This window comes from Peromyscus californicus, unplaced genomic scaffold (assembly GCF_007827085.1).
Source record: "Peromyscus californicus insignis strain IS unplaced genomic scaffold, ASM782708v3 Scaffold_5__1_contigs__length_169319896, whole genome shotgun sequence".
NCBI lineage: Eukaryota > Metazoa > Chordata > Mammalia > Rodentia > Cricetidae > Peromyscus > Peromyscus californicus.
The window spans coordinates 44,604,112-44,622,609 of NW_026294573.1; the positions used below are offsets into that span (position 1 = coordinate 44,604,112).

Here is an 18,498-nt window from a genome sequence, read left to right on the forward strand (position 1 = left end):
ACTCCTGAAATCCTTTGCCTGGACCCCAATCCTCGCCTCTTCCACCTTCATCCCTGCCTGGGGGATTTAAAAAACAAGGGGGGGGGATGCCGGGTGGTGGTGGCGGCGGCGCACGCCTTTAATCCCAGCACTCGGGAGGCAGAGCCAGGCGGATTTCTGTGAGTTCGAGGCCAGCCTGGGCTACCAAGTGAGTTCCAGGAGAGGCACAAAGCTACACAGAGAAACCCTGTCTCGAAAAACCAAAAAAAAAAAAAAAAAAAAAAAAAAAAACAAGGGGGGGAGACGATCCTTCCAATAGCCAAGAACCCCCTACCACCCCAGCAATCCCAGACACACCAGGTACTTTGGGTATGGAAATTTAAGTTTTCTTTTTTTAAACAAAACAAACCTCCAAGGGTTTGAGGTAACTGGCGTCCACCTGTCCTAACCCCTCCCGAGGCTACTATATTCAGCACTGAACTCAGGCTCAGGAAAAGGCAGCAGGTGCCTTCAGAGCAAGGAAAAAGTCTCAGGTACCAGGCACAGACTCTCCTTCCTGATCGGTATCATCAGCTCCGACCCGGGTTCCCCCCAAACATGTCAGGAAGGGCTGCGGAAAAAAGGTGTCCCTTTAATAAAACGTTATCAACATATATCGTACACAAACTACAATGTATCATAATTACTTTTTTTCCTCTCATAATTCAGAACCAGACTACAAGGTAAGAAAAAACACAGAAACAGCTACAATGTTCCCAAGAATCCGCACAAGGTCTTTTTTCAGGCAGATGGTATCTCACATAATATGATATACATGGGTCAGAAAGGGGAGGTAAGAAAACAAAGACCAGCTACAAGGGTGGGTGGGCACGAGGGGGGTGTAAATGTACAAAGAATTCAGTGTCTTCAGGGCAAGACACAGAGGTTGCCACAGGGCGAGGCCAGGGCAGCCAAGTTACCCCTCCTAGGAGGGGGCGGCTCCTCCATCAGGTTTGTCGGTTTTTGAAAATAAAAACAGGACCGGAAACAGTGTCTGTTTGGTTGCTGGTGCTCCCCCCACCCCCACAGCGATGCCGAAGTCTGTCCATCCAGTTCCAAGCAAATACAGAGCGATTCTAACCAATACCCATCTTTGAAAAAGGACGAACAGGAGAAAAAAAGAAAACCACTTCAGCCCGCCCTGCCTGTGCACACTGTGAGGATCTGGGGACCAGAACGTGGAGGTCAGTTCCATGCCCCAGATCGCAGCCATCCTGTTGGTGGGGCCTTTCCTACCCAGCCAGCAGGATTCTTGCCAGGAGATGGTGGCGACTGAGGGGCTGGAGGCCCCAGTGGCTGGGCACGAGAGGTCTGAAGAGGCGGCAGCCATCCTGGAACAGTGGTGCAACGCTGGGTCACAGCGATGGTCTCTGTTAGGCGACAGCAGGTTGGGGACTCTGGGCTCTCTGGCCACAGGATGAGGGCCGGGGTGCCGGGGTGTCGGGACGGCCAGCCAGAGCAAAGCAGATACCTGCATCTCCTTGCCCAGTGCAAACCCCAAAGGCCCGTGTAGAAATGGTTGACTTCTGTTCCTTTGCCCCAAACAGCTTTTGAAAGAAACCACTGATTGTAAACTGTCCAGTTTATTATTATTATTATTATTTTTAGATGGCTACAATGTCAGTGTGACATCGCACACCTAGACTAGCTTTTCTGGTGGCAGGACTTGGGGACAGACGGAAGGGCTTGAGGGGTTTTCTTCCTTTTTTTTTTTTTTGGCCTTTTTTTCTTTTTCCTTTTTTTTGTTCCTTTTTTTTTTTTTTTTTTTAAAGAAGAAAGCAAAGAGGTTGAGTGGGGTGGGGTGTAGGGCTTGCTAGAAGCTTCCATTAAAAAAATTTTTTTTTACCCAAAAGGAAACCCCCCCAAAAAACAAATTAAAAATCCCAGCAACGGTAAAATCCCAAACAAACAAACAAACAAAAAAACCAACAAAAAGTGTCATGTACAGAAAGGTCCTTTAGGGTGAGGAGAGGGTGGGATTTTTCTGATTGTTGACTTGAAATACATTTTTGAGTTCTGTCCTTCATGTTTTACGGAATAAAAAGTTTGGCCTTTTTATTGCATGTAACTAAAATTGGGAAAGGTCGGGGAGTGGATGGGAGGGGTGGAGGGAGCAGGAGACACCCTCCCCCAGCTCCTGGTATCGACACCTCACTTCTTCTTGCATAATTTCTGGCATCTTCTGCCTGCAATGCCGGCTCTCAGCGTCTTGGAGAGGGGGGTCACACACTCATCGTCATGCTTGGAGAATACTGCAGGGGAGAAGCAGGGTTGGGGGTGGTTGTCAGGTGGGGAGCAGAGGCCATGGACTTAGCAATGTGCCGACAGCCTGAAGGCTTGGTACAGTCCTGGCCAAAGCAACCTGGGGTGCACAATGGGTAGGGATAAGGTGAAGTCAAGGAGGCAGGGGCTAGGAGACACCCCTGGGTGCAGCTTATGCCTCTTGCCAGGAACTCTGGCAGCACAAATGGCCTCTAGGTCTTATCCCTTGGAGGCAGCTCTTTGGGGAAACCAGGAGAGTAGGGAACCGGGAATGAGGGAGTCCCAGTTCCTGGAGGGTGCTGTGAGCTACCCACAGTCTGGTGCTCTCCAAAGCTGTTTTCATCATTGAGTACGGCCATAGAAGGCCGCCTAGCCCCTGTGCATGGAGGGCCCAGGAAGTTGCACGATCCCATGGGGCACTGCCGCCTAACCAATCAGCTCAGAGCTCCCCCAGCCACTTCTGCTTATGAATGCCGAAGGCTTCCAGACTTCACACAGCCACCACCCCACCCCCGCTCAGGATCAGGCAGCAGGACAAGCAATGGATGTCTGGGGCTCTGCAGGTGGGTGGAAAGTACCAGGTGAAAAGCAGCACGGTGAGCGGGCAGTTACAGGGTCCCCAGGCTTAAGGGAGAGTCAGGGGCTCCGGGGACTTACATTGTCGTTCTGGAAGGAGTGGAGGAAGTTCCCTCCTAGCTCGCCGTCATCTCGAGGGGTGCCTGGAGGATTGCTAATGCCACTTATGTTGTTAGGAGAATTCTGTGGAAAGAGGTGAGGAGGTGAGCCCATGTCCCCAACAACCTGACCTAACAGACTGGGTGACAGCGAGGGAGGGGACATAGGTGTCACTCACTTTTGGAAGTCCATCTATGTCTCCTGATCCTAAAAGAGAAGAAGAGTCCAAGTCAGGGCATTTCTTCCTTTCTTTCTTGGAGGGTGTTGAGTATACATAGGTACTGTTTTCATGTATGTATGTGTGCACATGAGTGCACACTGGGGGAGGTCAGAGGTCACCTCCAGGTGCTTTCCACATGCCTTTTTGAGACAAGTTCTCCCATTGAACCTGGATTCAGCTTGCTGATTCAACTACAGATTGGCTGGCAGCAAGCCTTAAGGATCCTCCTGTCTCTGCCTCCACAGCTGGCATTAGAAGCGTATGCCATAGTGTGCGCGGCTCTTATGTGGGTGCTGGGGATTAAGTCCAGGTCCTCATGCTCGCTAAACACACACTACTGACCGAGCCGGTCCTCAGCCCCATTTGCTCTTGAGGCAGGATCCTGCCATGTGGCCCAGGCATGCCATGAATTGACCACCTCAGTATCCTGAGTGCGGAGATTAAAGACAGGCACCACCGTGCCCAGCTCTATCTTACTCAGGTCTCACGGATGCTCTAGTCAGTGCCTGAATACTGGACTACACCTGTAGTCCATTTTTTCTTTAATTCGAAACAGGGTCTTATTGTGTGTGACCCAAGCCAGCCTTAAACTTGTGACCCTTCTGTCTCAGGTTCCTGAATGCTAGACTATAGTAGGTATGTGTCACCATGCTCGGCCCAATTTGGGTGCTAGATCACATTCTGTGGGGTTCTCCACCCTCTGAGAAGACCCTGTCTTTCCTGGCTCTGTGAACGTGAGTTTACATCATTTCTGTTTAGAGAATACCCAGTGCAGGCAGCAGGTGGCTTTGCTCGGGACTCAGGTGCCTAGTCAAGGCCAACACGGAGGCAGAGCAGAACACTCGTGGGTGCTGGCTTACCTAAGGATCCATTCATGTGGTGTGGCTCCATGCCGCCCATGCCGCCCATTGGGCCATCTGAGCCAGGACCCATTGGAAACTGTGGGGTAAGCAGAGCACGGTTAGAAGATCCAGGCCCTTTGCACCGTCCTGCTTTCCAAGCACTCCCAAAGACTCAGGCCTTGGGCCCCAGCTTCTTAGAAGTACCACCCAGGATGCTCCAGGCTAGTGGGTCTCCTTGTACCCAGGTGGCCGAAACAGGTTCCTTATCTTAGCCCTGGGGACTGCCCAACTGAGGGGCCCAGCTGTAGGTACCAGTCGAATAAGCAAACTCAGGGGAAAGGAACCAGACCAAAGCCACTGGGTTCCATGCACAGCCAGCCCACCCGCCATTTTCTTGGCCTCCTCACACTGCCTGACCCACTCCTGGGTAGATGTCTGGTTCACCAGCCATTATTGCCCAGGACTTGCATAGTCTCCTGGGGCAGAGGTGAAGCTGAGTAGAGCAGGGCCGCCAATCATGGGGCTATCCCTCAGACATGGGACATTTCAGGGGGAAGTGAGGAATCCACTCCACTCCATCCTGTCTGCCCCTCTCAAGCCCACCTCAGGAAGGAAGGCACACAAGGCCACACCTCGTGGTCCTGAGTGACCCCCGAGTCTAGCCTGGAGGGTGGGGTGGGTGTGTTAGACGTGACAGCGGGAGGGCCACGCTGGGTCACACCTGTGTCACAGCCACCCATCAGGAGAGTGGCTGGTGGAGTTCCAAGCACAGCCATAGACAGGGCAGGAGCGACTACAGCTTCAGAGACAGGCAGGGAAGTCAGAATGGGCTGCACAGAGGAGGCAGCACACACAGCCTTAGCAGAAATGAACAGAATCTGGGCCGACGGAACAGGCTGCAGAAGCCGTTCCAGACCTGCTGTGTGGGCAACAGACCGTGGGACAGGAGGCAGCGTGGAGAGCTGGCAGAGGGCCGGTGTGCACAGGGTCTGGGGTCTTGAATAACGGCAGGGCAGGGCTGGGTGTCAGCCACTTCCTGAACACAGGGGTTCAGTTCTTTGTCACCTTTCCAGGCACACTGTGGCAGCAAGTTCATGCTAACGAACCCAAATGATTTAAAGATGAAGCTCCTAGGACACGGCTGTCCCAGACCGGAAAGTGTCTGAAGTTGCTAACATAATATATATATCACACATACATACAAATATATGCCATTATTCTAACACAGATATAACCAATATATAAAAATCAGGGTTTTTTTGTAATTTTTTTTTTGATACAGGGCATATGTAACCCTGGCTACCCCTAAAATCAGTGCCTCCTACCACTGCCTCCCAAGTGCTGGATAAAGACACACACTAACTCGTCTGTCTCCAAATCAGGTAATTTTGAAATTACATATTATTATGTATTTCCACCTACTGCTTTAATAACATGAAAACGTTCATATATCATACAACTGGTCCATTATATTTATGGTTGGGCAACTACCACATCAACTTTAGGACACTTACATCACCCTGACCCCAAGCTCATCAATGGTCAGTCTGAATCATTTCTCTGGATTTCCCTACTCTGGACATGGCAACCCCATGGCCTTCAGTGGCTAGTGTTAGCCTCTTAGCACATTTCCAAGGATCCCTCATGTTCTCGCTCAAATATGTACTGTGTTTCTTCTTATGGACTGAAGTCCGGGGCAGAGCTCTGCCACGCACACCTGTTTACCACACACTCAGGCCGTTTCCCCTTCTGACAGGCACACCCAAGTGCAACTGCTGGGTCCCACAGCCCTTCTCTCCGCCCTCCCGAGCACTGCCAGGCTGCATATCTGACATTCCGACAGCAGTCAGCGAGGGCTCCTTCCTCTACTTCAGCCCCAACAATCGTCACTGCCCAAGCTTTTGAGCACAGCCATCTTCCTGTTATGAAGAGCCACCTCACCGTGTTTAAACCTGTATTTTTCTTTTTTTTTTAAAAGATTTATTTATTATGTATACAGTGTTCTGTTTGCATGTATGTCTGCAGGCCAGAAGAGGGCGCCAGATCACATTACAGATGGTTGTGAGTCACCATGTGGTTGCTGGGAATTGAACTCAGGACCTCTGGAAGAACAGCTAGTGCTCTTAACCGCTGAGCCATCTCTCCAGCCCCTAACCTGCATTTCTTATCAGCTTCTTCGTGTGCTTATGGCCTGTGTGCACAATTCTGGAGAAACATCTATCCAGATATTTGTCCCATTTTCTAACTAGGCTGTCTTTTATTACTGAGCTGTCAGAGTCCCTCATCTATTTTAAATTAAAGTCTTTTATCGGGTATAATTCCTCTATTCTGTAGGTTTCGTTTAAGCTTCTTGTCTTCTCTTGAGATGACTTAGTACCAGCTGCCTTGATCAGCCCTGACTTCCTGGGATCAAGTCATCTTTCTGCTTCAGCCTCCGGAGCAGCTACATCTTCAGGCACGCACCAATGCACCTGGCTTAAAGTTTTCTTTTTTTGCAGGGGTGGGGGGTATTTTTAATTATGTTTAATTATGTATACATGTTTTTTTTGTGCACACACGTGTGGAGGTGAACGTGTACACCTGCACACGAAAGCTAGAGGTCATGGTTATGAGTCTCCTCTGCTCTTCACCTTAGTGTTTGAAAGAGTCTCTCACTGAGCCTGGAGCTTCTCTGTTCAGCTAGACTGGCTGACCTGTGAACTCTGTTAGCCTGCATCCACCTGCCCAGTGCTGGCAGTACAGGCACATGCATGTGTCCAGCTTTAAAAACAAACGAACAAGCCCCAGGAGTTCTGGGAGACCAAACATGTGCATGGCAAGCACATCTCCCAGTTCCTAAGCCCATTTTCGTGTGCTGGTGTGAGGAGGGAAGCCTCATCGACTTGCCTGTGCGTGCCGCTTGTCCCAGCCCCACTTCAGTCTATATTGGTTAACTTTCTAATACAGAAACACCATTACTTAAACAAAACAGGACTAGTTAAGAGCAGCAGTTAGTAGTCAGGTTGGTTAAAGAAATGTCATGTATGAGGAAACTCTATTTTCAATAATGCTTCTGTCTTGACATGTCTAACCCTCCATCGACCTCTGCTTCCTTCCTCAAAACTGCTGGGCCATCCTTCTTTACAATAATGGCATTCCTGCACATGATGGCCAGCATTCCCAAACACTAGCACACACGGGACATATGTCCTACCCAATTAAACCTCTTTTTCACACGAGAATACTTGAACTTGTGAGATCCAAGTAGAATTCCAAATAAGGCAGTTTTAATAAAAGAAACTGAGAGTTCCATTTAACATGGCTGCCCTTGACCATGGCATTTTCTGAGTTCTCCTGCAGCCTCTCCTGAAAAACTAAGTCACTCTTCTACAGCATGAGGTTTAGCGCGACCACCCAGGTGAGCACACACGTTTCCCTTTTTATTCTATTCCTTTTCTCATCCTTCCTCAATAGACTCCCAGATTAGATGTGGATATCCTTCTTGGCACACTTGCTTTTCTGTTTTGAGACCTGGTTTTCACTATATAGCCCTGGCTGACCTCAAATTTGCTATGTTGCTTAGGCTGGCCTAGAACACATGGCAATCCTTCTGCCTCTCTGCCTCCTGTGTGCAGGATTAGAGGTGTGAGTCACCACACCAGCTTGTCTCATCTTAAAAACTATGAGTTATGGGGTGTTTTTTGTTTGTTTGTCTTGGTTTGGTTTTCTTGAGACAGGGTTTCTCTGTATAGCTTTGGCTTTCCTAGAACTGGCTCTGTAGACCTAGCTGACCTTGAACTCAGGATCTGCATGCCTGTCTCCCGAGTACTGGGATTAAAGGCACACACTGTCAACACACCCAGTAAAAATACTGAGGTGTGCGATTTTTTTGTTTTGTTTTGTTTTTGAGACAGGGTTTCTCTATATAGTCCCAGCTGTCCTGGAACTCACTCTATAGACCAGGCTGGCTTTAAACTCAGAGATCTACCTGCCTCTGCCTTCAAAGTGCTGGGATTAAAGGCATGCACCATCATTGCCTGGCAAAAACAGAGTTTTTAAAGCCAACGTTTACCAACTTCTCTGTGGTTGCCAGTGATGACTGTCATTTTACAGGGTTTCTCTTTGTAGACGATGCTAATCTGAAACTCACGAGATCCTCCTGCCTCCCCCCGGAGTACTGGGTTTAAAGGTGCGTGCCACCACACCTGGCTGGTATTCTCTATTTGAAGGAAGTAAAATTTGCATGAAGTTCTTCTGTAAAGTGCCAAGTGACTTAAACTTTCATCATGAAGGCTGTTGTCACAGAAGTGGTGGTACAAGGGGTGTGAGATGCTTTTATTTCACTGGTGAGGGGTTTCAGATGAATTTGCCAAGAGCGATATTAAAACTGTTTGCTGAACACGCAGATCAATGAGCAAACTCAAGCTAGATTTAATAAGAGAACAGTTCTGCTTTCTGCAATTTCATTAAAAGCCTCATGGAGCCGGGTGGTGGTGGCGCACGCCTTTAATCCCAGCACTCGGGAGGCAGAGCCAGGTGGATCTCTGTGAGTTCGAGGCCAGCCTGGACTACCAAGTGAGTTCCAGGAAAGGCGCAAAGCTACACAGAGAAACCCTGTCTCGAAAAACCAAAAAAAAAAAAAAAAAAAAAAAAAAAGAAAAACTGGAATTCTACATTATCTTGATTTCCATGAGGCTTTTTTTTTTTTTTTTTTTTTTTTTTGGTTTTTCGAGACAGGGTTTCTCTGTGTAGCTTTGCGCCTCTCCTGGAACTCGCTTTGGAGACCAGGCTGGCCTCGAACTCACAGAGATCCACCTGGCTCTGCCTCCCGAGTGCTGGGATTAAAGGCGTGCGCCACCACCGCCCGGCTGAATTCCAGTTTTTAAATCAAAGGACCTAGCAGGAAATTGTCTTTTGTCTAGTTTTCCTGGGTGGTGTTGGGGATCGAACCTAGGGTCTCCTGCGTTTGAGGCACACGTGCTCTAACCCTGAACTGCACACTCAGTATGCAGTCTTGTGTTACAATGACGTGAGGTGTCACTGGTGTACTGTGGAGAGCACAGCTGTGCCCAAGGGGCTGGGACGTCTGTTTTCAAATCCCTTCCCTTTGCTTCACACACAGGACTTTCCGTGACAGCCACTAGATCTGGGGCACAACCGTCTTGGTTACAATCAGGGAATGGGGTGATGGTAGTGCTCAGTCAGACAGATGCTCACGGTAACTCTTTCTGAAGAACAAAAAGAGCTTTCAGTTCAGAAGGCTGTGCCAGTAGTCATGGACTTGGGAGAGAGTGGGCTTGCCTCCCCAGCCCCTCTTGGACGATGCCTAATGCAATCTAATGTTCTTGAGTGTCCTCAGCCAGTTGTGTGCCTTTCCACTTGTCAGGAAATTAAGGGTCATTTAGCTTTCTCTTTGGTGCTGTCTGGGCGACGCTGGAGCTGGCACCGTCACAATGACCTCCAACTCCTAAACACATGGTCACAGTATTCATAATGTTAAATGCAAACCCAGTACCACCTTGATGCCAACTTGAGAGAAAACTGCAGCAGCGGGCAGAAAGAGGCCCGTGCCCTTATGCCACAGCCCTTAGGATAACACAGCCTGAGTGATGCCCACCAGCACCCACAGTCTGGGAAAATACAATGACGGTGACTGTAGGTGACAGATGATCTAAGCCATGTCCATCTGACTTAACCAGTGTTTTCCACCCTGTGCAGTGGGCCTGGATGGGTTTGGTGCTCTTTCCACTCAACCATCTATACCCACTGCTACAAAACAGGACTTATGCCTGGGGCACCTCAGGATACAGAGATTCTAGTGTTAAAATCTGGATGAACGACAACCCCAGTGAGGGGCAGCCAGGCTAGTGGGTGGGGAGGAGGGCTGGATAATAGGGAGCGTCCCATATTTATTCAACACGTGGCCCTGGCAAGGGAGGCAGGCCGAAGAGCGTGACCTCTGGAAGGCTGCTGGGATAGAATGTATTCAGTATCCAGTGCTAGCGGTGCAGCTGGGGTCAGGAGGAGAGCACTGCTTACTGTGCACAAGGTCCTGGACGCATACCTCATCAACAGATGGACAAACGTGTGCCGTCTTCAGCGCAGGGCAGCCCCCGTGTGGGGATCTGACACCTGAGGTGATTCTTGTATATCTTTTTTTTTTTTTTTTTTTGGTTTTTCGAGACAGGGTCTCTCTGTGTAGCTTTGCGCCTTTCCTGGAACTCCCTCTGTAGTCCAGGCTGGCCTCGAACTCACAGAGATCCGCCTGGCTCTGCCTCCCGAGTGCTGGGATTAAAGGCGTGCGCCACCACCGCCCGGCTATTCTTGTATATCTTAAGAGGGTCCCAAGGCTACCTCCTCTCCAAGCCCAGAACACCCCAGGACCAACACTAGACCAGCTCCTTCCAGAGGTGAGTGGGATGATGACCTGTCTGTACAGCATGGCATGGGGAAGTCCCATAGTGTGCTTAGGGGACTTGGCACTGGGGGACAGCGAATGAGAAGGAAAGTAGGTGGCATTCCAGATGAGAGGACAGCCGGAGTAGAGGTAAACAGCTGCCATGTTGGCAATGCCATGGGCGAGGCAAGTCCCCAAAGGCACATTTCAGGTTTCACCCAAAGCCAGAATGCTCAGGAACCAGGGAAGATGGGAGAAAGGGACTCCCCAAGGTGGCACGGCTAGTCAGAATGGGGACTAAGCCAGAGGGCCCTGCAGCCTGCTGCTCTCCCTTGCCAGCATCCTCACACCTGAGCTGAGGGGGAGCCCTGCCCCTCCTACCCCACTAGCGGTAAGATGGGGGCTGACTTGCCCAAGAGGTAATCACTTTTCTGATGGTTTCTTTTATTCATCTTTGGTAACAAATGGCTGAAATCAATTACACGTGCTTTCCCCTCAGCTGATGAAGTTAATTATGATTTGTTATGGTATCTGGTATGTAAATGAGCAGAAAGCAGACTCACGTTGGACCGGCTGCCTCCAGGCGGCACAGGATTAATCATTGTGTAGATGTTGTCACTGGAATTTGTTGAATCTGTAGAATAGTAGGAACCGGAGAGTCGAGGTGATTAATTTATTTCTTAATTAAAACAAACTCGTGGCACTTGAACTCATTCTTTTGTATTTTATCACCTAAAATTTCTTCTAAGTATCACCATCTTCTGGGTAATTTGTATTTAATGAAGATTCACAAAGTTTTTAATCACAGAAAATTCAACTGTGAAAACCACTCAACCACAAACCCAAGAATTCCAGGGTGTCTGGGCAGCAGGGCGGGTGCAGCTCAGGGGACTTCAGATCTGACCCACAGGCTTAGCAAGGACAGAAGGACACACCTGTGCTGCCTCTCGGCCCCACCCAGGGAAAGAAAACGCAGCCAGTTACCCAGAACCACTCTGCTAGGCTGAGGGGTAAGGAGACAGGGCTGGGGCTGGGGACGCATTAACATACGGAGTGGGTTAACGTGACCCAGTCTGAATGTAGGTCATGCTGCTCATCAATGCTGCAGAGGGGGAGCTGGAGCGGGAGCCGGTTACGGCTGCAGCCAGCTCCACCCCTGCAGCTGAGCAGATTTCCTTTATAGGGAGCTGGAAGGGGAGGCTCCGGCCACACCCCACCTAGCCAGGAAAGTCTCCTCAGGAAATCAGCTAACAGTGTTCTCCTAGGAGCAGAAATTCTTCCTCTATTTTGGGCTGGGTAGGGGATGTATGCTGCACTCCTTCTGGCTGACTGCAATGCTATTCTTAGCGAGCAGACAGATAATTCTGACACTGTGTGTATGTGCATGTGTGCACCTGCCCTCGTGTGCACATACGCCCTCTCTAGATAAAAGAAACAGGGAAAGGAGATCTCTCACGCAAAGGACCAGAAGCCTAGAGATGTGGGATCTCAGGGAGCGTGTGTGTGTGTGTGTGTGTGTGTGTGTGTGTGTGTGTGTGCGCGCGCGCGTGCCTTAGAATCCTGGTTCCAAGTTGCCAGGGCCCCAAAGACCCTTTCTGAGTCACCTAGGGCAAAGAAACCTTGTTGTCCCTGACCTTGGCTAAACCTTGTTCTTTACCAAGCAGTGTAAAGGAGCACAAGATGGGTCACCTGACTGAGGCCACACAATGGATTAGTGATAGCCCTTAAATGCCTAGGTGTCAGTGCCCGGGAGAGGAAGCACTACTCAGGAAGCAGTGACCAAAGGCCAGGATCTGCAACAGAGCCCTCAGGACCACACAGCACCCCACCCCCACAGGGATCTTCCTTTCCCCTCAAGCCCTCTTACCCGCAGGACTAGGCATGATGGGGGTTCCTGGAGGGCCGCCACCACCAGGGGGTCCCTGAGATGAGATAAAAGCTGTCGTCAGTAGCCTGTGGCGATAAGAGGCTTGGGGAGGCCTCTACGCTACCTGCCAGTGCCTGGGCAAGCCTGGCACCTTCTGGTGCTGAGCATCTCTTGCACACAAACCGGAGCATACAAGCCTGAGGGAAGGTGGACTTACATTCTTCCTCTCAAGCCAAGAGGCATCAGTGGCGGGTGTGTGTGCACACCCACTAGTGAAAGCCAGAGGCAGGCACTAAGTGGGAATACACAGCCTGCTGGGTAGCCACTCAGAAAGAGACCGCTCCTGGGTCAGGTATGGAGAAATTTGGGCCACTCCGGGCCTGTACAAATACCTCAACACTGACAGCAAAAGTCCTAGCAGTTTGGATCTTGGGCTCAGAGGTATGCTCACAAGGAACACAGCAGACCCCGAGGGGCCCTCATGCCTGGCAGCTGGGCATTTGCACTGGGTAGTCAAAATCCGTAGCTGCACTTACCACGTAGGTACCGGGTGATGAAGAGGAGTACGGGATCTGGAAGGAAGATTTAGGAGCTATGGATTGGAGCCGCCTTCCCTGGCAGACAAGGGCCCTTTCACCCCCAAACCCACTCTTAGGAGAGGCTTGGGGACCCAGGGAATTAGTAGCCCGGTCAGTTTCCAGAGGAGGAGGCCTGAGGCATGAGTGAAGCCACAAGGCAGTAGTCTTGGGGATCGGTCTCGTCCTGTCGTCTTCAGTGGAGCCTGGGAGTAGGGTCCCAGGAGGCCTTCCATTTGGGAGTGTGGACGAGAGCAACACCCACAGCCACCCACACCCCCTTCTTCCCAGCTTGTCTGCACTGAGCCCCTTAATCATCCCCCTCAATGTTGGACACCAAACCCTCTTCTCTGGACAAATGATGCACCGGGAGCCCGGGCTCTCAGCTGGTACCCATGAGCCTCTGCAGGGCAGGACCACCTTTGAGGACCCCAGCACACTGCCCTTGGGCTCCACCCATATGAGCCTCCTTCTTCTCAGAGGCATCAGGTGGAACCCTAGTGCACTTGTCCGTCCTGACGCCGCTTCCTGGGGACAGGAGTTACCCTGGGCCCACACCTCTCTCCTGGACAATGGTGTCCCCCCAGACCTGGATACTCACTGAGTTAGCACTGTTGGGATTGGGCCAGGGTCTGCCAGCTCCTGGGCCCCTGAGGGAAGGAGAGATGGACACAATGAAAGCCGTGCTACAGGCTCTACAGCGTGGAGCCCGCAGGGGCAGAGGAGCAGCTGACGTCAACACAGGAGGTCCTAGGGGCCATCTGACTCTGGTGGGGACGGGTAGTTCCGTGTGCGGACACTTACGCACTCCTTCAAACTTTGTGTAAAATTTGTAAATTGTATCATATTCATAAAATGATATAGAAAAGACTTCCTGCTTTTCCCTAGGAAGATAGGCCCCAGATTCTCATCTAGCACTAGAAATGAGAGGTGAAATCTTGGATCAGCCACTGAAGCTGTGCAAGTCTGAGGAAGTCACTCTACCTCTCTGTGCCTTAGCGACGTCACAGGCAGGGAATAACCACCCCTTGGCAGGTGTAGCCTGAATAATGAGCGAGTCCAACACTGTGCCTGGCACACAGCACTGTATAAGGCAGAGTTCTCATCCCAATGATGAGCAAACTGAGGCCCAGAGAGGCACCAGTGACTCTCAGGAGTCTTCTGGGGTTCCAACAGTGGGTAGGGAGGCCACAGGCTCTGAGGCACTGGCCAGGGCCTTTTTGCCTTACATGTTAATCCCAGGCATGGCGGGGCCGAGGGAGTTGGGTGGTGGTCTCATGCCGCTGCCGTAATTCTGCAACGATAACCAAGGATCAGTCTATGAGAAGGAGAAGGGGAACCGGGGAGGGGAGACAAACACAGAATATAAGTGAGGGTTAGTCTGTGGAGACAACCTGAGGAGAAAAAAAATCATACAGTCTTTCAGAAAGCATGGGGACCGAGTGACAGGGACCACAATGACAACAAGCCAGCACAGAGGGGCAGTCACAACGGTCAATGCGTTTTCAGGGGCTGCACCATGGTAATCCCTGAAGTCTCTGTTCAGCAAGCTGCTGTTAGCCCCTTCCCACAGGCCTCAGCAGCTAGAAGGGCCAACGCCGATTGCTGACAGGAGTCACCTAAGACTCTGAGGGAGAAGACCACAGAGGGCCCCAGCCCACCATCCCACCGACCTCAGGATGCTCAACGCTCTCCGCTACCAGACACATGACCATCCCTCCCCAGCTGCTGGACTCTAGGGGCCTTCTTCCATCAGGACAGTCTCTCCATGGCTAGACCCCAACTCTACAAGCCCAGGTGTTCAATGACTGACAGAGAAACGGTTGGGGGACGGAACAAGGTGCACAACCAGACGCCTGGGCAAAGCCCTGGTCGGGCATCTGAGAAGCAGGTGGGGGGATGCCGGCGGCAACGAGCTCCGGCGTGAGCTGCCCCCTAACCCTAACCCACTGCTGTCCTCACACTGCTCTTCTGCTGAGTCTGCTCTGCCCATGTAATAGTACTCTGAAGCCAGTCCCCCTCCACAAAAGAAGAGGCTGGGGGGTCTAAGAGGGAGCAGCTGGCCACAGTCAGCTAGCAAATGGCAGACCAGGGTCTCACCCCTAAGCCTTGGCTCTTTCCCAAAACCTCTGACGGAAAGGAGGTGAAGCCAGGGGACAGTGTTGGTCACACAAGCGTGGAGATAACACCGGGCTGAAAACAGGTCTTCACAAAGGACTGTCTCCCAAACGTCCCCACCGAGGGGCCCACTAGTCTGCAGGCCATCCATGGAGGCCTGTCGAGGAGCGAGGCCGACAGAGACGGCAGGCTGCAGCCGGCTTACGCAGAGCCTCACGCCCTGGGCCCGCTCTGGGTAGACGCCTGCATGGTGAGCCGAGTCCACAGGACAGCTGACCTCAGCCTGGCCCCTTGCTGTTGACTCCGGCAACTACATAAACGACGGTTCTCACTATGGAGGATAAAACCGTGCCGTGTGTTTTCTGTGTACTGTGGATGTTCAGCAGCCATGGCAACTCCCTCAGAGATCACAAAATGAGGCGCCAAAGGAGCAGAAGGGTTACTGCTAAGCTGGGATGAGGGCCAGGCTCTGCCTGCAGGGCCACAACCCTGTTTTGTCTATAAAACAGGGACAAAGAGGTCAGGTGCCTCTAACTTTACAGGGACCCGTGCTGATTGTGAAGTGTTGGTTCTGAGGTGCTCTCAGAGCCATGGGGTGCATGGCGACCAGAGAGGACAGCAGCAGACCCACCACAGCCCTTAGTGCTGCTGTGGAATCACCCCTCAGAGGACGCTAGCTCATTATGGTCCGTGAGAACTGGTCCATGAGAAAGATCTTCCAGGTGCTAGAGCCACACACCTGCCCTTCTCCCAGGAAGAGGCAAGCCTCGTACTCCAGGGCTAATGGAAACCAGGGTGCTACCACAGCACAAAGCATGGGCCAAAAGAAGGCTATCTAGAGATGCAGAACGCTGCCTGTGGTGGTTTGAAAGAAAATGGCCCTCAAAGGAAGTGGCACTAGGAGGTGTGGCCTTGTTGGAGGAAGTGTGTCGTTGTGGGGGCGGGCCTTGCGGTCTCTTTTTCTCAAGCTTCCCTCAGTGTAACAGTCAGTCGACTTCCTGCTGCCTGAAAGATGTAGCGCTCTCTGCTCCAGCACCACGTCTGTCTGCATGCTGCTATGGTCTCCTTCATAATGACAATGGACTGAACCTCTGAAACTGGAAGGAGCCACCCTCAATTAAATGTTTAAGAGTTCCCGCGGTCATGGTGTCTCTTCACAGCATAGAAACCCTAAGACACTGACCCAGATGGGAGATGCAGACAGAGGACTCCAATCCTACCCAGCTTGCTAACAAGGTGGCATCGTGCACTGAGCTATGGCAAGTCTTCCTCCTACAGATGCACACCCCAAAGGGTCACTCCATACCTCCCACTTCACAGACGACAATCTGGAGGCCCAGAAAGGCCAGACACTGGCCCATCCAGTAAGGCAGAAGCTGAGCTGGAAACCAGGTTTGGAGAACAAGTCCACATGGGGCTGGAAGATCGGTACCTATGTTCTGGAGCTGCTGGATACAGGACCTCTCTCTGTCCCGGCTCCTGCCCGCTGACTGGGTACTAAACAGGAGCTGTCCTTCACCTTCCTCAGCAATTCTCTGCAGTGACAGGGAGGGCATGTCCCCCAAGGCCTCCTACTCTTCCTCACTAAGCTGGTGAACAGAGGTACCGGCTCCACAGCTCTGCTGGACCAGGCGACCAGTCTGCTGCCCGCAGGAAGGGGTTGCTCTCTCTACCTCCCTCAGGGGGAGTCTTTCTCATGCGTCCAGTCACCTGCCCTGTGCTAGCTTTCTCCTCCAATGGGAAGAACCATCCATCATTAGACGCATCTGCAGAGGAACCTGCAGCTAGACTGGCGGTTTTCTGGGCAGTGGAGGGGCCAGACCTCCTATTTTGCTTTAAGCTAGGGTGCCTGGCTACAGGAGGCTCCCCAGGGCCTCACTCCCTCTTGCTTAGCCTTGGGTGCTCTGCACAGGGTAAGTTGTCCTTCTGAAGCTCTGAGCTTGTATCAGCCATGGGTCTTTGGGGCCCTGGGGGGATTCGCTTTCTGCAGGTGGCACAGGACTGTCCCTGGAGAATCAAGAAGGTCCTCTATCTGAACTTGTTAAATATAGACAAACTAGGATGGTGGTCTGAGTCTAGCTAGCTCTGGCCAGAACTCCACAACTGCTATGGCAGCAGCCTTGGATTGAGTGGTACCCAGAGTCTCCAAGGGTCTTGAACCTGCTTTACCCAGGGTGACCAAGAGCCTGAAAGTCAGAGTGCTGTCTAAGAATCGACTCTTCAGATCCTGGACAACAGGGCACTCACTACCTCACATTAACACACGATTTTTCGATGGAAATGGTTAAGTGGAAGTACTGCCTCTCCCCAGCTGGTAATTTTGCACACCAAAACCATCATTGGCCCTGGAGGAAAAGGAATGGGTGATGCCTGGCTGCTCATTCCTTTGGGCTGAAATAGGATACAGGATCAAAAACTGGAAAGCCACTCTACCTGGTTTTGAAACCTATAAAACAGACCAAGACCACGCTATATCTGCTTCCCACCTCCTTCCAGAAAATTCTAGAGGAGTCACTGGCCAAATACATTCTGATTCTTCACTAGGGATCATACAAGTGGTGTCCTACCTCTATGTCTAGCCTCAGCACAACACGACTCACAGAGTGGTACTCAATTATGCTGGCTGCCCCTAAAGGCCTAGGTCAGAAGGCAGAGCACAGATCCTACAGAGAGGAAACAGAATGTTCACAGCCACCCCTCCCCGGCCTCATAAGGTGTCATCTCCTGGCATCTCTTTGTCAAACAGGAATAAGAGCTCAGTCAGGAGAGAGCAGTGTCTCCCAGCACCAAGTTTAAGGTCACTTCCTCTTGTCCACTACTGTGCCTGGGCAGGAGCCTCAGCAGTCAGGGGAATGATGGGAGTCTTCCCTCTGCAGTTCAAAGCCTTGGGATTTGTGGTAGTTTGAAAGAGAAAGGTCCCCATAGGCTCATGTTTGAATGCCTGGTTCCCAGTTAGTGGAACTGTTTGGAAGGATTAGGAGGTGTGGCCTTGTTGGAGGAGGCGCACTTGTTGAGAAGGTGTGTCACAGGGTGGGCAATGGGGCTTCCAAAGCACACACCAGGCTCAGTCCCGCTCTCTGCCTGTAACTTGTAGCTAAGATGTAAGCTCTCAGCTACTGCTCTAGCACCACGGTTGCCCGCCTGCCCACCTCCAGACTCCCCACCATGATGATCATGGATGAATCCTCTGAAACTGTAAGTGAGCCCCTAATTAAATACCTTCCTTTTTAAGTTGCCCTGGTCATGATGTTTCTTCACAGTAATAGAACAGTCACTAAGACCAGGTCCCAAACTTCTTGGCTATATCCTAGATGACCCTGACGCTCACTCCCTGACTGTCCCTGGCCCAATACTAAATCAACACCAGGCCCTCTTGCCTCAGAGGTTAGTGGGTATGGGGATTCCAGGCTGCTCACCAGAGATTTGATTTTGGGATTTAATATTACACCCTACCTAGCATGTTCTGGGTGAGATAAACAAAGCACCTTAGGCCCTCCAAAGCAAGAGGTCAAGGGATCTCAGACTCTAGGACCCTGCCTCTTCAC

At 51.4% G+C, this 18,498-nt stretch overlaps 1 protein-coding gene across 8 annotated transcripts in view; it reads right to left on the reverse strand.

Moving 5' to 3' along the window:
* Window positions 1-590: 590 nt before the first annotated feature.
* Window positions 591-18,498, reverse strand: part of Ssbp3 (single stranded DNA binding protein 3) — a 151,087-nt gene continuing 133,179 nt past the window's right edge. For 6 of the 8 annotated variants that reach the window (XM_052715105.1, XM_052715107.1, XM_052715109.1 and 3 more), the window contains 9 exons: window positions 14,065-14,153; window positions 13,437-13,485; window positions 12,797-12,832; window positions 12,261-12,315; window positions 10,957-11,027; window positions 4,036-4,114; window positions 3,134-3,162; window positions 2,938-3,039; window positions 591-2,270 (listed from right to left, as the gene is read on the reverse strand). In XM_052715105.1, the coding sequence (XP_052571065.1) occupies window positions 2,241-2,270; window positions 2,938-3,039; window positions 3,134-3,162; window positions 4,036-4,114; window positions 10,957-11,027; window positions 12,261-12,315; window positions 12,797-12,832; window positions 13,437-13,485; window positions 14,065-14,153 (540 nt within the window). In that variant the 3' untranslated portion in view covers window positions 591-2,240. The remainder of the gene's footprint in view (window positions 2,271-2,937; window positions 3,040-3,133; window positions 3,163-4,035; window positions 4,115-10,956; window positions 11,028-12,260; window positions 12,316-12,796; window positions 12,833-13,436; window positions 13,486-14,064; window positions 14,154-18,498) is intronic. The other 2 variants (XM_052715106.1, XM_052715108.1) reach the window with 1 other exon arrangement.